We start from the raw sequence: 17,610 nt of genomic DNA, 5'->3' as shown, positions 1-17,610 counted from the left end.
CTCGAGAGTTCTCCGCAGCCTTCAAGTTCAAGTCTAAGAGCTGAAGGCTGAAGCTCAACATCCCTCCCTCCCTCCCATCTTCACCTCAAACCACGTCCTTCTCCGAGCTTTCAATCCCACAACCGTTACTTTCAAAGAACACATCTCATCCCAGCAGGTCCTGAGGATCTCGGAAGCGCTGATAGGACTCCTGATTCTTTGAGTTTCTCCTCTAAAAGGGAAGGGGAGGAAGTGAGAGTCGACCTCGACGCCGTCTCGTTCTTTTTGTCGTTCAGTGGTTCGTCTCATCGGCCTCGTCTACAACTATACGACAATGCAACCCGCTCGGCGTCGAAAATTGTCCATCTCCTTACCAATCCTCCTTCCTGGCGCAGCGTAGAGGGAACGAGGCCACTCCTACCCGAGTCGAAAGCTCACGTTCGTCTTTTCGTCCCTCCCCCTCGACCGCCTTTTCCTCGATGATCTCCCTTCGTTCAGCCCGGACAAGTCTTCCGACCCTCTTACCCAGTACTCGCACCGTCCAGGCTTTCAAGGATCGAGCCAAATCCCTTCCTCCTTCGGTCTACCTCGCCCAACTTCTCGTCCTCCTCCTCGCCCTCTTCCTTCTCTTCAAAGATCGCCCACCGCTGCCACCTTCGGCCAAAAGCTCCGAGCCCTACAACTGGGGAGGATTCGACGAGGTCTGCGTCGGGGAGTTCCCCTCTCGAGTGTGTGAGGAGTATGGGTGAGTTCCAGCTACGTCGTTTCGTCGAGGAAGCGAAGAGGTGGGTTTGCTCCGAACTCGATCTACCTTCTTGCTGACGAGATCTTCCTATATTCGTCTCGTTTGTTTGCTCCTACGCTTACAGACCTCACAACGTCAAGCTCTCTCGGTCGTACGAAGGTGAGTCTCGATAATCTTCCCTCCAGAGTGAAGAAGAGAGTTCGAATCCCAGACGAGCTCTGGGTTGTCACTCGTGACAACAAGGGACTTGAAGCTCACCAGGCCCTTGTTCTCTTCTTTCTCGATACAGGAACTGGAACAAGATTCCGAGAAGTCTTTCGAAGGGCTGTACAGGAAAACTTGCCTGTGCGAGTAGCCGGTGAGCTCGTCCCTCTTTCAAAGCTTGCACCCTTCGTTCCGTTTTCGATCTCCCATCGCTCACACAAGCCAACTCTCTTTGACCAGTGCTCGGAGGGAGCGTTAGTGGAGGTCATGGGATAGGTAATCTCGGGAGTGGTGAGTCGCAAAGTCCCGTTTACATCAACCTAACACATCCTTTTCGAAAGGTCGAACCTGACGCGTCCCTCAACTCCATTGCCCTTCCCATTCTTTCGTAGACAAGATCTGGGTCGTCAAAACCTTCAACGCTATCAACGAGGCATATCCTCACCCAGACAACTCACTCCGAAACGCTGCTGTAGGTGCGGTGGGAAGCGAATACTTTGTGAGTGAGCCTTTCCGAGTCGTGCTCGAAGTCGAAACCTCTTCCTGACTCTCTAACGCATCGTTTAATTCAGGGAGCGTGCTGGGAGAACAGGATTAAGAAGGAAGAAGTAGATATCATCTTCGTCGAGCATGGGTGAGCTCCATCTTCAGCGTCGTCCTCGTCAGAGGAAGAAACGAAGCTGACCTTGATGCTTTTCATCCCGCCTCCAGGATCAACGACCTCTTCGCTCACGAGTCCGCTGTGACGATGGAGGATCTTCTTCGAGGTCTTCTCGACCTTCCTCAACGTCCTGCGGTCCTAGTCGTCCGAACGCTTGGACTCGAAGCGGATGTGAGCTCGATCCTCTCTCGTCTCGAACGCCTCGCTCGACGCCTCGAAGCTGATCGTCTCTTGCTCGTCTCCAGATGATCGCCGTCGGAGGAGACGAGCATCTTCCGGTAGCAAGCTATTACGATGTTCCCACCATCTCCCTTCGACCGGTTCTCCTCCCTCTCCTGTTCAAAGAGCCAGCTCGGGAGAGGGAGTACTTCGTCGGTGGAGATGGATGGTTAGATAGAAGACACGTACGTCTGTTCCTTCTTCGTCATTCCTTTCTTCAGTTATCGATGGATATACTAATATCGTCCAACAACCCTCAGATCGGGGAGAAGGGCCACCAAGCTCTCGGAGACCTCGTTGGATCCTACGTCGTTTCTCAGCTGGTCGTCGCCCAACGTCAGATCCAGGACCTTCGTTCCTCGGGTCACGAGGATTGGCGACAGCTGTTCGGTAAACAGAGGAAAGGAGCGCATGACTGGCCTGGGATCGAGGATCTAGGAGAAACACCCAAGGTGAGTCGCGTCCGTTCTCGACGATCCGACCAGCTCTCAAACGGCTCCTCCACCCGCCTTTCGTTTCGCAGCTTCGACTCTTCTCCAAGTATGAGCCCGATAGAGTGGTGGTTCCCATGCGAACTCAGTGCTTGACGATGGAGGAGGGAGACTTTGTATCGAATCATCTTTTGGAGAAGGTCAGAAACAACGACGGATGGTCAGTCTTTCCCTCTGCTCCACTTGTTCCGACTCTCTCTTCCGCATACCGCTGACTTGAACCCCCTTGTTTACCGTCTTTCTTAGGAGCGAAAGGGATCACTCTCTCTGGGCTGAAACTATCGGATCGACGTTCGAGGTCGAGTTGGATGTGACGGGAGGAAAGGTTCTCCTCTCTCCCTTATGACGTCTCTTTCCCGTCTTATCGCGCTGATCCGAGCACTCGATACTCTCAACAGGTCGAGATCTACTTCGTCCGCAATGGAGAGTCAAACTGGAAGCTCGGAGCGATCCAGGCTTGGATGGACGGTGACGAGGAGAACAAGACGTTGTTCGATGGGTATCGAGATGGAGGACAGATGGGCGAGGTGAGTTGCTCTCTTCCTCTAACAACGTACATTCCCGAGAATACGAAGCAAAGTTAACGACTGCTTCCCTTGACGTTTAGTTCGGAACCGTCGCTGAAGGATTGTCGCCAGGGAAGCATGTCTTGCACGTCGAGCTCTCGGAGGGTTCGAGTACTCCTCATGGCGGGACCGAGTTCAGGATCATCTCGAGTAAGTCTGAATCCGAGAGAGGGTAAAGCAATGGACGAGAGCGGATGCTGACCTTCTCTTTTCCCGTTCGACGCGTCGTCCGTCCTCTTCGTCCAGTCATTGCGCTATGACCAGCAACCTGATGCGTATGAGTACTTGACTACGCCCGATCAATGGTTAAGGATTCAGAGATTGATCTTGAGCAATCTCAGACTCGAAAAACCCGCGAGAACGAAACTGGAAAGACGAGAACGACTCCAGCAAAACTCTCCTTTGTGTCTGCTTCCCTCAGCTTTCTTGGTAGCTTTCTTCACAATGATGCGCATCCTTCCCTTGCGTTAGTCAAGAGATTTTTCGATCAAGTTTTCCAGACTTTTCCTTTTGCGTGTTGTAGGAAGGTGGAGGTCCCCGCTCTTGAGATTTTGCGAGCTTGAAGCGAATCCTCCCTCTCCTCCCTTCCTCTTCCTCTTCAACAGTCACCACAGAGGCCCTCTCGCTTCCTCTTTCTTCTCTTCTCTTCCTTTCCTTCTCGACGCGGATGACCACTCCATCGACCACTCTGCTGTCCCAGCTTGTAGGGGAAGAGCGAACTCTCCTCGCTCTAGAAAGTCGGCTCGCTCAGTTGACGGATCAAACGAGGTGGAAGGGTCAACAGGTCCCTATCGCTCCTAGAGCTTTCGGTGAGTTCTCATGCCACCCGTTACACTGAGCTTGATATGAACCACCGAAGCTGACCCTCGACATGGCTGCTTGCGTTGGGTTCGTTGTAGCCGAAGGAGAGTTGCTTCACACGAACGATCTTCGCGTCCACCTGGGTGACGGTTGGTGGGTAGAGATGACGGCTAAACAAGCAGCGGGTTTCGTAGGAAGGAAGAGGGAAGGCGAGTCTCCGTTCACATGTGTTTTCGTTCTGATCAAGCTCATGGTTTGGGAGGAACGAGCTGCGAGAAATCTGAAGAAAGGAAACGTCGAGCTGACCTTTCTCCTTCCTCTCCCTCTCCCTCTCTTCTTCTTTTCGCTTCTCAAGCCATCCAAACACGAATCCGACTCCTCCAAGTTCAGCTCATCGAGTCTTCGCTACCTACAACACCTCAACAGTCGACTCCCTCTTTACCTCCAGGTCTCCCTCTCCCTCCAACGGCTCCGTCAGCTTCGACCTCCTCCTTCCCCTCCGATCCTTCGACCTCGACAGCTTTCAAGTCCACTGTCAAACCAATCGTATCCTCGAGCAAGCCTCCATCTTCCTCTTCACCGGAACCTCTCGGGCAGACTCGTACTCTCAAAGATGAAGCAGGAAAAGACGTGAGCTCTCTCTCTCTCTCCTCTCCTCACCTTCCAAGCTCACGCCCTCTTCCCTTCGCTTTTTTTTTTCTTCGCCGACAGATGACCAACGACCAAGGACTCCCCATCATCGAAATCATTGAACAACCTCCATCCTCTCCATCCTCCTCCTCCTCGAAACGGAAAGCTCCTCCTCCCATTTCGCTCACTTCGCGACGCACGGAGAAGCAGCGAGGCGAGGCTAGGAAGCGTGCGTTCGAGGAGGCTGAGAGGGAAGAGAGGGCTGCGATGGAAAAGGAGAAGAAGGAGGCTAGGAAACTGGTGGAAGTGGAGGCTAAGAAGAAGCTGGCAGAGGAGGAGAAGTTGAAGGGGAAGAAGGGAGAGATGAAGAGGTTGAAGGGAGAGGACGGGAAGGATGTGAGTTTGCACTGTGTATCACCTGGATCTCTGCATTAGAGGCTTACCAGTCTCAATCCCTTTGTTACGTCAGATCCTCGACGACGAAGGTCTTCCCCTGATCGAAATCATCGAGCCGGTCGACGACTCCCCTCCCCCCGCCGCCGCTTCCTCTTCTTCCGTCGCGGAACTCCCTCCACCCAGATCTATCTCCGATCGAGAAGCTACTCTTCGTCAAGTTTTGGCCGACGCTGAGGCTGAGGAGCTCTCCTCGAACCCTCTCCCCACTCCCGTCGTCGCGTCGAAGTCGTCGAAACAACCCGTCTCGAATCCAGCTCCTCCGGTGCCTGAACCAAACGGTCTCGCCGCTCTCGAAGATCCAATCAAGCTAGTCGAGGAGCTCCTCAGATCTGATGACATCAAGGCTACCGCTGGAGGTCCTGTCGTCCCTGTGAACGGTTTGCACGAGGTGAGCTTGCGTCGCGCAATCGACTCTTCAGAACGTAGCCCTCTGTTTTACTGATAGCCCTCCTTCGTTCCCTCCTTTTCCATCTTTCTTCTACGTCCAGATCCTCTCGGAAGACAACCTCCCCATCTCTCGAATTCAAGAACCCGTTCTCGCCCCTCCCGCCGCCGCCGATTCATCTTCCCTTCATCCCTTCTTCTCTCCCTCCACCATTCTACCGCCCCAGGTTCCGGTTCCTCTCCCTCCCTCCGCTAAAACTCCTTTGAAAGTCAAGCTCAGCATCTTCGAGAAACTAGAGGCCGAGGAGAAGGAGATGGAAAGGAGGGAGCGGCTGGGTCTGCCGCCTCTCGTCGTCGAGGAGGAGGTCGCCGACGAGGAAGACGAGGGAGACGATATAGGGTGGGGAGAGGACGAGGAGGAAGTGGTTTCCCAGTTGACGTCAAGCGGGAAGGGGAAGGGAAAGGGGAGAGCTTCGTTCATCGAAGAGGAGGAACAAGACGACTCGACAACTCGGCCTTCACCTTCGTCGTCGTCGCGTCCGAAGAAGTCGATCTCCTGGTCGGAAACGGATCAGGTCAAGGAGTTCCTGTCCTCGGAATCTCCATCAGCGCCCTCCCACTCCACTCCTACCTCCCAAACTCAACCTACCGCTCCACTCGTCATCCCTGGAGAACCTTCGTCGACGCCTTCCCAGCCATCGGTCGCCTCGGGATCGACGATGAAGCTCAAGGTCGTCGAACGAGCTCCTGTCGCTCCCAAGAAGGAAGGAGGAAAGTCAGGGCTGAAGATGGGAGGCGCGAAGGAGGGAGGGAAGTCGGGCTGGGTGAAGCCTGTGATCGGAGACGAGGCGATGGCGTACTACGAGGCGCTGGAGGAGAAGAAGAGGAAGGAAGCAGCGGCATCAACGTCTTCACCCGTATCGAGTCCGTCGACGATCGTACCCATAGAACAGGAGAAGAAGGACGCGCCAGTACCCATCGTTCGACCTACACCCAGCTCGACGTTCACTCCTCCCTCCGTCCCTTCGATCCCATCAACAAAACCTTTTCCTCCTCCCTCCTCGAAACCGATCATCCCCGCCGCTTCGGTCGAGGAACTCGGATCAGACGACGAGGACGACGACGAGGAATCGAACTCGGACGCGTCGTTCCAGTTTTCGGATGTCGATTCGGACGCTGAGGACGAAGAGGGACGAGTCGGAGCAGGGTTGGACATGGACGAAAAGATGCAGATGAGGGAAGCTGCTGTGGAGTACTACCGTCTTCGAGGAGTTCTGCAGGGGAGGGGAGGACTGAGCGGTGCTGCCTCTGGAACGGGAGATTTGGAGGATCGTTCTGAGGTGAGTCGCTTCTCCTGTCTCCTTGCTCGTCTCTACGTAGCACAGTCTCACTTTCCTTGGGTTTGTTTCCACAGTTCGTCCCTCTCAACGCCACCGTTTCGCAATCCCTCGACTCCACGACCCTCTCCCTCCCGACGGGCCCTCTCAACTCCAACTCGACCTCCTCCGCTTCCTCTCGATTCAAATCCTCCCTCCTCACCCCCTCCGAAGCAGCTTCCGTGTCTCTCCCCACTCTCGTCCCAGGAGGAGGAGCAACCGGAGCTTTCGCTGGTGCGATCCGAGTCGGGAAGCTCGAGAACGGGAAACTCATCGTCGGACGCGTTGGACCAGACGGGGAGGAGCTCACGGACGGCGACGACTCGAGTGACGAAGATGGGGAGGAGGAAGGGGAGGAGGGCCTAGAGGAGGCTGGAAGGGAAGCTTTGATGTGGGGGATGGTAGGAGGTGTGGTGGTGCAGGAGGAGGATCTGGAGAAGGGTGGAGAAGAGTTGTTGAAGAGGGTGAAGGGAGAGCTTGGGATCCAGGACGAGACGAAGGTCGAGGTTGTTCCTCCGCCCGCGAGGATGGACTTCTACCAGGCCGAGAAGTCGTTAACGGTTAGCGTGTACGAGAAGGGTTTGATACCGGCGGACGTGAGAGTTGAGTTCGAGGAGAGGCAGGTGAGTTTGGGTTTCTTTCCTAGACGTCTCTTTTTTACGTCCTCCCGTATGCTCCGTTCACTTGAGACTGACACCGAGTATATCGTTGTTCTCGTTCTTTCAGATCATTCTCCACCTCCCAACCAAGTCCATAACCATCTCCCCTCTCTACGCTTCCATCAACTCCACCCTCTCCTCGTTCCGAGTCTCGAGCGTCAAAATCGAGCTTCTCCTCATGAAGTCTCAACCCGGCCTTCGATGGAACAGCATCACCTCGAGTCCTCCTTCCGAGCCAACTCCTACGCCCCAACCCATGCCTTCTTCGCAACCAAAACACGTCGTCGCGACTCCATCCTCTCAAGCCGTCCCGACCATGGTTCCTGCTTCCACCGCCATCTCCGCCGCCCCCATCCTCGAATCACCGTCGTCCGAATCCTCATCGCCACCTCCTCCACCACCTCCCGCTAAAGTGTCTCGCTTCAAAGCTCGTCAAGCAGAGCTCAAGGCGTCGACTTCCAACCCATCTCCTCCTCCTCCCTCCTCCTCGACCCTTGCTCCCTCGCCCTCGATATCGTCCCTCCCTCCTCCTACGACCGAAGAGGAACCTCAGCCCAACCATCCTCTCTCCAACTTCACAGAGCGACTCCCACCCCAGCCTTCGGCGAAGGACGCGTCGAAGATCGAGGAGCCAACGAAGGAGAAGGTCGTCGAGCAGCAGGAGGAGGAGGAAGAGGAGAAGCCGAAGAAGAGGGTTAGCAGGTTCAAGGCCGAGAGGATGAAGTCTTAATCTAGATTTTTATGTCGCAGTAGACCTCGGAAGAGCCTGAGAGCTGAGTGAGAGCAGAGCAGAACGAAACGACGGCTGCTGTTTGAGGTCACCGATCATTTTTCCCTCAACTCCGCTTGATAAGAAAAACCTCCACCTGCACCCTCGCCAAGATCGATCAGCTCTTTCTACTATCTTCGCCATGGTCGGGGTTTTCGTTGACATACCGAAAGAAAGCGGACGAGAATCATGAATCAGCTTCGTTGGACGAAACTCGAGCTCGTCTTCGCCCCTTCCTCCTTTCCTCCAACCATTTCATGCCCCCAAGGATCAACATTCGACTTCGATTCCCTCTTGCTACCAACCTTCACTTCACTCATCGAACCATGTCTACTATTCCTACCACCATGAAGGCTCTTCTCGTTCGTTCAAGCCCGCTTTATAATCTCACCCTCGGCCCATCTCCTCCGCTGACTTCTTTCTCTCCCTTCCTTGGATGCCTTTCTGCTCTCAGATTCACAAGCAAGGTGGCCCTGAAGAGATCAAGCTCGAGACCATCCCTGTTCCTACTTTGGGAGAGGGAGAGGTTCTCGTCAAGGTCAACTATGCGGGAGTCAACTTGTGAGCTCTCACTTTCCTTCCCTAAAGGCACTCTCCCTCTCCCTCTTCCTTCTATGTCTACTACTCTCCTTCCCTCCAAAGTCGAGATTGAGACTCACTCCTCCTCTCCTCTTGCTTCCATCTCTACTCAGTATTGACACCTACCTCCGAGGCGGTCTCTACCCGGTAGCTCTTCCTTTCACTCTCGGTCAGGAAGCTGCTGGGACTCTCGTCGCCGTCCACGAGTCGGTCAAGGACTCGAAGCTGAGCGTCGGAGACAAGGTCGTCGCATACGTCGGAGGGTCGTACGCTGAGTACGTCAAGGTCCCAGCTGGAAAGGTCTTTGTGAGTCGTGGATCTCTGGTTTCCGAGTGAACATGGGGAGAGAGCGCCGAGCTCACCATCCTTTGTCGCTTGCTTCAGGCCATCCCTTCAGGCGTCAAGACTAGTGAAGCCGCTGGAGTTCTCACTCAGGGTCTTACTGGTGAGCTTTCATCCGACCTGGAGATCCCCTGGTCTATCTAATTGAGCTGATCTTGTCTTACTCGTCTTCCATTCTTCAGCCCTTACCATGCTTCGAGAGTCGCACGCCGTCAAGAAGGGAGACTGGATCGTTGTTCATGCTGCTGCTGGAGGGGTTGGATTGAATCTATGTCAGGTGAGCTTTCGAACGGTCGTCTGGTAGAGAAAATCTACGCCTTCTTCAAGAGCTGACTCTCCGTTCGACCTCCTCTCCTCTTCTTTCTCAGATCGCCTCTCACTTCGGAGCTCACGTCATCGGAACCACCTCGACGCTCGAGAAGGCCGAGCTGGCGAGGCAGAACGGAGCCGAGATCGTCGTTGTTGGAGGAAAGGAGGGAGAGCTTCAGGCCGCTGTGAGTCCCCCGACCTGCTCCCCGTCCTTCATTCCGTTCGTCCTTCGAGCTCTCACTGATTCCTTCCAAATTTTAATCAGGTCAACAAAGCTACGGATGGACAGGGAGTCATCGCTATCTTCGATGGAGTTGGAAAGGCTACTTTCGATGTCAATTGGGAGATTCTGGCTCGAAAGGGAACTTTCGTTACTTGTGAGTGCGACAGTCCCTCCTCTCTGCCTCTGTTTTCCTTTCGTGCAAGGCTGACGGTCCCCCTGTTACCTTTTTTTTTTAACAGTCGGAAACGCTTCGGGACCTCCTCCTGAGTTCAGCCCGCTGAAGCTGTTCGTCGTTTGCGTTCGCTTTCGTCTGAACTCGTTGAGCTCTCGACTGACGCGACATCTTCTTCGCTTCGTTTTCCTTTCATCTCTCAATCTCTCAGTGTCAAGGGGAACTGGAAGGTCAGTACCAAAACCTCACTTCATCTTTCGTTCTTCTTGACTGACCGAGCTCTATCTCTTTCCTCCGTCGCGTCCTCATTTCAGATTACTCGACCCACGTCAGTCTTTTCCTTCATCCCTCCCCCTCAAACCCACTCTTGAAGCTACAGCATCCGGCTCACCTTCAGGCTGTACCAGTCCCTCACTCGCCTCGCTGACCTCTCTCTCTCTCTCTCTTTCGTCTCTTTTCTCTCTCAGCCTCAACAACTTCATCTTCACCCCCGAAGAGTTCCACACCTACGCCGCTGAGCTCTTCCAGCTCATGCACGACAAGCACGTTCGACTACTCATCTCTCACGTCGCTCCTTTCACCGCCGAGGGTCTCGTCGAGGCTCACGCTCTCCTGACGGGTCGACAGACGGTCGGGAAGCTCGTGGTCGAGGTGTCGAAGGACGAGTAGGGGCTGGAAGTATAAGTTTAGATAGATAAGTTACTCGATTTTGTGAATCATGATTCTCTCTCCTACCCAGTAATCGCAGCTGCTTCACGACTTCGCAACGGAAAGGGAAAGAAGAGAAACCAAGAAAGTCGCGTCGTCGCAGCCTCTCTCGCTTTCCTTCCTCTCGCCTCAGCTTGCTCTCAGATAAAAACAGAAGTTTTGTGATGACACATTTTATGCATAGATGAGAAAAGATGCGAACGATGCAAAAACAACGAAGGGCGAGCGAGGCAAGATCTAATGAAGCGGAAAGATGCGGGAGCGTGTATCGAAGATGGATGAGAGAGAGGAAGCGGAAAGTGCAGAGCTGGAGACAAATAAAACTAGAGAGGTACAGGAAGCAGAGCGAGGCAAACACACAAACAGAAGGACGAAGATCGAAGGGACGAGAGCGAGGGAGGAGAAGACGAAGAACGAAAAACGCATCGAGCTGCTAACAAGAGAGGAGACGAACGCGACGAAAACAGGGCACAGAAACAACAAAAAACAGAAAGAGATGTCTAAGATGAAAGCCGATCTACCACCTCGTAAACTGGAACAACTTCCTCAACCCACCCTTCGACTTCATCCCTCCTCCCGCGTCTTCCCCGCACCCACCACCTTCTCGAGCTGCTTCCTCGTCGACTCCTGTTGCTGCATAACCAACTGCTTCAACCCATCGACCGCCGCGTTCAAAGCAGCCACGTCTTCCTCGGTGACGGCCTTGCCCTTGCCCTTCCCTTTGATATCGGTCTCCTCTCCGACCTGCGTCTCCTCCGCTTCCATCAAGGCTGGGGACGACATCCACTGCTTGAGTTTCGACGAGGTAGCCGAAGAGGAAGAGGTGGTCTGTTCGACGACGTCGGAGGGGAAGAAGAGGCTGAGTCCGAGTCCCAATCCGAGAACGGAAGGGGACTCGAGAGGGGAGAGCTGAGCGTCGAGGAGTTTGGCGAACGACGAGGAGGATTTCGCTCCTTCGAGGTTGGACTTCTTGCCTTCCGAGGTGTTAGGAGGACCAGAGGAGGTGTTGGATTGGACGAGGGTTCGAGTGGACTTGGAGGAGGACTGGGAGGAGCGAGCGGTCTGGTTGGCGGGAGAGGGAGGAGGAGAAGGGAGGAGTTTGGCCTCGGTGACTTGGGCGAGGGCGGGAGTATCGGGGAGAGCATGATCTTGAGGAAGAGGAGTGGCGAGTGCAGTGAGAGGAGCTGGGACGGGAGGGAGAGGTGTGTTGGGAGGAGGGGAAGGAGCCGCGATAGAGGCGTAGGTAGGGAGAGGTGGCGGAGGAGGTGAAGCGTCCGAGGGGAGGGGATCGCTGTCGAGGGACGCGTTGGGAGTGATTTGAGGGACTGGTCGACGTCTGATGGAAGGGAAACAAAGGAAAGAGGAGTCAGCTTGGGCGATGATGAGCGAAGAAGAGTCGAAGAAAAGCAGGAAAGGAAAGCGGCGACGTACCTCGCTTCCTCGGCCCTTCTTGCCTTGATCCTCTGCGCTCTCTCTTTCGCTCCCTGAGCAGCCCCGAACTCTCCAGCGACAGCCTTGACGTGCTCTCCGGCTTTGCTGATCTCGTTGTCCTCCATCGTCCACCTGCGGACGCGCTTGACCATCTCCCTCAGACGCCAGATCGACACCCGTCGAACGGGATCGACCTCGAAGCATGCCTGAAGGATCTCGTTGGTAGCAGAGGAGATGGGGAGGATGGTTTGGAGGAAGTCGACATCTCGGAGGAAGGCGACGAAGTTGTCGTCGGTGCTTGAAGCTTGTCGCCATCTGAAGAAACGAGAGAAAAGAAGAGGAGAAGATCCAAGTCAGCGACGACGAGAAGGGAAAGAAGAGGGAAGAAAAAGGAGCACGAACGGGTTTCGACCAGTAGTGAGGTTGACGAGGATGACGCCGAGGCTCCAAACGTCGTTCGCGGCAGTATTGTAGGAGACTGAGGAAGAAGACGAGACGAGAAGAGGGAAAGAGAGGTCAGTCGAACGAGAGGAAGAACGAGAGCGAGAGAGGTTGCGAAGAGACGAGAGACGAACCAGGGCGAGAGAATATCCCTCCTCGACACTCTGGAGACATGTAGAACGTCGAGCCTGAAGGGCAGGAAGAGCAAGAAAACGAGGCTTCAGCGAGGTGTTTGGTCTGACGGAAAAAAGGAGAACCAAAACTCACCACACCCAAAGTCCTGCGAATCCGCTTCCTCGGTGGCGAGTCCAAAGTCGGCGAGCATGAGCTGCGATCCTCCCTCGGCGCAGAGAATGTTCTCGGGCTTCAGATCTCGATGGAAGACCTGAAAGAGGAAAAAGCGGAGAGGGATAGGAGATGAGAGCGCGTCAGTTCGGACCTCTCATCTCGAAGAAAGTGACGACGGAACTCACTCCAAGCTTGTGGCAGTGGTCGACGGCATCGATGAGCTGAAGGAAGACTGAGCTGATGAGAGCGTCGTTTCCGAGGTAGCGATGGCTTTCCGTGATCATTCCGAAGAGATCTCCGTCCGACACGTCTGTTTGGGAGGGAGGAGAGGGTCAGTCAGAGAAATTCGAACGTGCATCAACTCCCCTCCTTCCTTCCTTGATCGGAACTTACAGTCGAGAAAACAGTAGACGACCTCGGGAGTCTGAATGACTCGCTGGAGGGTAACGACGGAAGGATGGGACGAGGCTCGACGATGAAGAGCGAGCTCCCGACGGAGGAACTTCCTTTGACGCGCATCAAGTCCGATGTTGTTGAGACATTTGATGGCTGTAGGAAATGGAGAAGACGAAGATCAGCTTATCAATGCTGCGAGAGGGAAGGAGACAGAGAAGTGAGGTGGGAAAAGAGAAGACAGAGAGACGAACCGAGATAGGTCGGCTTCGGACCTTGAGCTCGCCTGTCGACAGCTAGGACGACGACCCCAAAGGCTCCTACTCCCAAAACAGACATGAAGAGGTAACGTCCGTTGTCGATTACGTTTCCGATGAGATGCTTGTAGTCGCTGTTCGCGGAGGGGGTCGACGACATTTTGGAGGAGGGGAGGTGGGTGGTGGGAGGGAGAGAGGGAGTCGGTGGTTTTGCTGAAGGGGCGTTTTTTTTTGTTTGGGAGAAGAGGGGAGAAGAAGGAGGAGGAAGATGAGAGGGAAGAGTGAGGCTCAGAGCTTCCGTTTCTTGTTTGTTGTTGGCGGAAGGGAGAGAGGGAGAGAGGGCGGTGTTTGGTTTGGTCGAGAACGAGATCCGAGAGGGAGGTTTTCTGGAAGAAAAGATGAAAGTGTGTGCGTCTCCATGCGTTCGGAGGGAAATCCGCGGGGTCCGAAATCCAATGAGAGGTCTAGGCCTCAGGAACGAGTCCCGCTCAGGAACGAGAGAGAGAGAGGAGGTAGGGGAAAGAGAGGCGGACGCCCGACTCAATCAGTCTCCAGCCTGAGCCTATATATGAAAGAACGCTTTAGAAAAAATACTGTGAGGTAATTCCAACCGACGCAGATCTGACCTCAAACTGGAAAAGGAAGGAAACCTAGGTTCGAAGGAGGGCAAAGAGGGAAGGCAGGGAGGAGGGATCCGAGGGAGGTTGAGCTCGTCGAGTTGGAACGCCTCTTCGAGGGCCCTGAAACTTTTTTTAAACCCAGACATGAGCCGACGTGAGAGAGCTTCAGTCGAAAGTAAGGGAGAGAGCGTTCTTGAAAGAGGGGAGGAACCAATGTCTTGAAGGAGGGAGGGAGGAAGTTTGGCGGAGGAAGGAGCTCGAGGAGAGCTGAACGGCTTGACGAAGAAGGGAGGGGAGATCGTCCTTTTCCGACCTTCGTTGAGCACTAGAGTGGTAGAGAGGCTGTCGAAGGAGGTCCTTGGAGAGGTACGAGAAGCTAGGGTTTGGTGATAGAGAGGGAAGGAAGCAGTTGGGAGAAGAAGAAACGGAGGAGCGAGACGAAACGGTGAGCTCGACCATTCTCATGAAAGAGTTCCCTCTTTACTCCCACCATCAAAGAGCGACGAAGTTTTTCACTCATCTCATCAGTACCTCCATCCCACTCTCGCATCACTCCGATCTATCCTCCAGCAGTCAAAGCCATCGAATCCCGAGCTCGGCGACGTCTCCTCCTCCTCCTCCTCACTCCCTCTACCTCCCCTTCAACCTCTCGTCTCCTCCTTTCGGCCTCTCACCTCTTCTCCTTTCTTTCCGTCACCTACCAAACACATCGATTAGGAACCAGCTTCGGCGTCTTCCGTCGCTCAAACACTCAGCTTGACCAGAACACTGCACAGAAGGAGGTATTCGTTGGGTTGAGCTTGCCCGTCCTGGGCTCGAGCCGACCTCGGTTTCCTCCTCCTCCTGCTCCGCATCTGCTACTTTGCGCGATCTCGTTATCCGCAGCTCGGGAAGACGATGGCTTGGTATCTAATCGTCGAATAGGAAAGAGGAATCTCAGCCGAGGCTCAATCTGAGCCTCGGTTCAGAGGCGTGAACGTTGAACGGGAGGGGAGATCAACCTTCCCTCTTTTCTTCCTTCTCTCCTCACCGTCACCTCCCTCTACAGCCATGTCCAAATCCTTCCAAGGCAAGGAGTATCTCCCGGTTCCTACGACCACTTCTGGACCCATCGCTCTTGAGACCTCTGCCCCTCCCGTCAAGAAGGATCATCGAATCAAGAAGGTCGCTGGACTAGCTCTCGTCGCTCTGCTCGTTCTCGTCGCTGGATTTCACGGAGCTGCCTTCTTGGGACGTGAGCCCTCGAAGGGACTTTGGAGTGGACAGCACACCGAGGGACACCATCATCTTCATCATCACGAGCAGGGCATCCACGTTGCTGGCGTTCAAAAAGTCGAAGTGAGTTCCGTTGCGGTCTTTTCATTCGCTCCTCACACTCCCTTCGTTCTTTGCTGACTCTTGTACTTTTCTTCGCAGCAGTCCTACCTCTCTCTTCCTACCATCTCTACCCTCCTCTCGACTGGAGGCGACCTCACTCTCGACGTTCCTGCTCACTCTGCCTCCATCGTCGTTCACCTCGAGGACGATTCCGTCGACGCGCAACTCTCCTTCGTCAACAACGTCGACCTCCCCAAGGGAACCGCTGCTCAGATCCTCGTCGAGAAGGTCATGAAGGGAGAGGTTGTAGCTACTGCTGAGGACACGATCAAGGTCATAGATGGTACGAACGAAGGCGTTGTTGGACTCGTTCTCGTGAGTTCGCCTCTATCTTGGCCTCTTCTCTCAAATGCTGCCGAACCATCAACAAATCTTAACCTCGGACTGACCACGACTCTCTTTTCCTTTCTTTCTTCCAAGGGTCAATCCGCCACTCCCTCCTCCTACCTCATCACCATCTCCCTCTCGTCTCAAAGAGAACGAGGCCCTCCCGTCTCTCTCTTCGCACACGGTTCTTCCCTCACTCTTCCGGCCGTCCTTGACCTCGAAGGCTATAAGTTCAACAAGTTCTCTCTCAAGCCTGCTTCCGAGCAGATCATCTCGATCAAGGTTCGTGCTTTTCGTTCGCTGCTGAGTTTCGTGCTTGGAACCCACCTCGGTTCGCGTCCTGTTTCCGACCCTCAGAAAACTGACCAACCAACGGGCGTCTTCCTTCTTTCGTGTTTTCGCAGAACCTTCACGCCAACAAGGGAAAGATCGTCCTTGCAGGATCTGGATCTATCGTCGGATCCTTCAACGTTTCTGAGGCACTGATTCTCAAGACTGAAGTCGGAGACGTCTTCGGTTTGTCCTTTCGTTCTTCTTCCTCTAACCTCCGTCGATGTTGGTCGAAGGAGTACTGAAGGATAACTTACCCCTTACTCGTCTCTTCAAATTATCGGTATCAGCCAACGTCTCGATTCACGCTCCTCACCACAAGAAGCACGACAAGGACGCGTCGTGGAAGAAGAACGACAAGATCGAGGGTGAGTCGGTGTTTCCTTCTTCCTTATCACCCGACACATACCCTTTCAATCCACAAGACTCACTCGGTAGTCCTCGAGTGCTGACTCTCTCCCACTCTTTTATTTCGTTGCTCGATCTCAGCTCGACACGATCACCACCACTCGCACGACGGAGCTTCTTCTGCTTCTGCTGGAGACGAGCCTCACGACGGACCCCCTCCTCGTGGACCTCCTGGACCTGGAGAAGTCAAGGTGATCGTCAAGAACACCGTCGGACAGATCAACCTTCAGTTCGTCGACGAGAAGATCTCCAAGTTCACTCGACTTCACGCCAAAGCCTTCTCGGACGTTGCTGGATCCGTTCAGATCGGTGTAGTTCCTGGGTTTAAAGGAGTGGTACGCTCGATCACTTCTTCGCACTCTGATCACCTTCGTTTCGACGACTTTGCTCTCGAAGAGTTCGGGTTCTGACGCGTCGCTCTTCTTCCTCCTGCCCTCGTTCGTTTATCTTTCTCTCAGTTTCTCGAGAAGTCTGCCAACGGACAGCTCACTTACGAGAACCCTTCAAACACCGAGATCAAGATCGTCAAGAACATTGTTGACGGGTGAGTCCTTCGTTTCCTTTTTCCCACCTCTCGCGACGCGTCCTTTTTCGAGCTTCGCTGACGCTCTTACCACCTTTTTATCCCTCGTTCTAGACCTGGAGGCCTCGTCAAGGGACTCGTAGGACCTCACCCTCCTTGGAACCACACCGAGGTCGCTCACGAGGAAGGGAAGATGAAGAAGAACGGCGGACGACACCAGCATCACGAGCACAAGGAGGACGCGTCCGTCTCTACCTCCGAGCACCCTCACCATCACTCCCACCACCACGGGGAGGCCGAGTCAGCTACCGCTCCTGCTCACGCTCATCACCATCACTCCCATGGCGAGGAGGACGCGTCGTCGACTTCCGCTTCGAAGCACCACCACCAGCACGAGCAGGAGGCCAACCTCGACGAGAAACACAATGGACCTTCCTCTGGACACGACGGACCTGCTCCTCCCCCTGGATTCGGGTTCGTTGGAGGGTTCGTCGCAGCTGGATCGGTTGATATCGTCTTCCTTTGATCGCGTCTCGTCGTCGTCGTGCGTCGGTCTTCGATCAGCTTCTCTCCCTCCTCTTTGAGATCGCATAGCTACTAGATCAGATCTTACTCTATATAGTCCTTCAACCTCTTGCATGTAGAAACTTGATTGCTTGGGAATTGTTTGGGGTGTTTGAGGAGCGTTCGAGGACATGCAAATCGTTCCTCGTCAACCTTCCTCGACTTCTCGAGCCTCTCCATCTTGGCCTTTCTGCCCGCGCTCAAGCAGCATCTTGACTCGGAGCCCACCGCACGATGGATTCGTATATTCCGAAAGCACAGAGGCGAGAAAATCTTCATCCAGCCATAAAGCTGCTCTTTTGGGGCCTCGGGGGAAACAGGAGCCCGAATCGCTCTTTGGGCTGACCGTCGAAATGGTTGAAACGTCTTAGCCTCTCT

General features: G+C 54.5%; 6 protein-coding genes across 6 annotated transcripts; 4 read left to right on the top strand and 2 right to left on the bottom strand.

The window, feature by feature from the left end:
* The first annotated feature begins 89 nt into the window (after positions 1-89).
* On the top strand, positions 90-3,197 carry BDY24DRAFT_379221 (SGNH/GDSL hydrolase family protein). Its single transcript, XM_076639023.1, has 14 exons — positions 90-724; positions 849-883; positions 1,014-1,082; positions 1,169-1,219; positions 1,321-1,427; positions 1,501-1,562; positions 1,640-1,760; positions 1,835-1,993; positions 2,069-2,260; positions 2,332-2,459; positions 2,546-2,624; positions 2,698-2,826; positions 2,907-3,015; positions 3,112-3,197. The coding sequence occupies exons 1-14, from the start codon at positions 459-461 to the stop codon at positions 3,123-3,125; spliced, it is 1,521 nt and encodes a 506-aa protein (XP_076499475.1). The 5' UTR covers positions 90-458; the 3' UTR covers positions 3,126-3,197.
* Positions 3,198-3,459: 262 nt separating this feature from the next.
* Positions 3,460-7,993, top strand: BDY24DRAFT_229744 (uncharacterized protein). The gene is made up of 8 exons (XM_076636628.1): positions 3,460-3,674; positions 3,765-3,875; positions 4,022-4,296; positions 4,378-4,692; positions 4,766-5,140; positions 5,241-6,476; positions 6,551-7,135; positions 7,239-7,993. Exons 1-8 carry the CDS (start codon positions 3,533-3,535, stop codon positions 7,899-7,901), a joined length of 3,702 nt encoding a protein of 1,233 aa, XP_076499474.1. The 5' UTR covers positions 3,460-3,532; the 3' UTR covers positions 7,902-7,993.
* Positions 7,978-10,303, top strand: BDY24DRAFT_379217 (quinone oxidoreductase family protein). Its single transcript, XM_076639022.1, has 11 exons — positions 7,978-8,302; positions 8,395-8,501; positions 8,633-8,825; positions 8,904-8,964; positions 9,044-9,138; positions 9,230-9,355; positions 9,436-9,547; positions 9,633-9,678; positions 9,777-9,795; positions 9,880-9,893; positions 10,033-10,303. The coding sequence occupies exons 1-11, from the start codon at positions 8,198-8,200 to the stop codon at positions 10,232-10,234; spliced, it is 1,080 nt and encodes a 359-aa protein (XP_076499473.1). The 5' UTR covers positions 7,978-8,197; the 3' UTR covers positions 10,235-10,303.
* Positions 10,304-10,491: 188 nt separating this feature from the next.
* On the bottom strand, positions 10,492-10,754 carry BDY24DRAFT_379216 (uncharacterized protein). Its single transcript, XM_076639021.1, has one exon. It carries the CDS (start codon positions 10,697-10,699, stop codon positions 10,511-10,513), a length of 189 nt encoding a protein of 62 aa, XP_076499472.1. The 5' UTR covers positions 10,700-10,754; the 3' UTR covers positions 10,492-10,510.
* Positions 10,743-13,566, bottom strand: BDY24DRAFT_438833 (kinase-like domain-containing protein). Its single transcript, XM_076644398.1, has 8 exons — positions 13,081-13,566; positions 12,827-12,982; positions 12,619-12,743; positions 12,413-12,530; positions 12,280-12,333; positions 12,107-12,182; positions 11,705-12,019; positions 10,743-11,609 (listed from the first exon to the last, which is right to left on the bottom strand). The coding sequence occupies exons 1-8, from the start codon at positions 13,241-13,243 to the stop codon at positions 10,838-10,840; spliced, it is 1,779 nt and encodes a 592-aa protein (XP_076499471.1). The 5' UTR covers positions 13,244-13,566; the 3' UTR covers positions 10,743-10,837.
* A 1,063-nt stretch (positions 13,567-14,629) lies between these two features.
* On the top strand, positions 14,630-17,310 carry BDY24DRAFT_438832 (uncharacterized protein). The gene is made up of 8 exons (XM_076644397.1): positions 14,630-15,041; positions 15,120-15,395; positions 15,501-15,689; positions 15,812-15,923; positions 16,028-16,105; positions 16,227-16,480; positions 16,604-16,689; positions 16,783-17,310. The coding sequence occupies exons 1-8, from the start codon at positions 14,754-14,756 to the stop codon at positions 17,192-17,194; spliced, it is 1,695 nt and encodes a 564-aa protein (XP_076499470.1). The 5' UTR covers positions 14,630-14,753; the 3' UTR covers positions 17,195-17,310.
* The last annotated feature ends 300 nt before the right edge of the window (positions 17,311-17,610 follow it).

This window comes from Mrakia frigida (genome assembly GCF_051309035.1).
Source record: "Mrakia frigida strain ATCC 22029 unplaced genomic scaffold BDY24scaffold_5, whole genome shotgun sequence".
NCBI lineage: Eukaryota > Fungi > Basidiomycota > Tremellomycetes > Cystofilobasidiales > Mrakiaceae > Mrakia > Mrakia frigida.
Note: the sequence above shows the minus strand (reverse complement) of the source record. Positions and strands in the feature narration are given on the sequence as shown.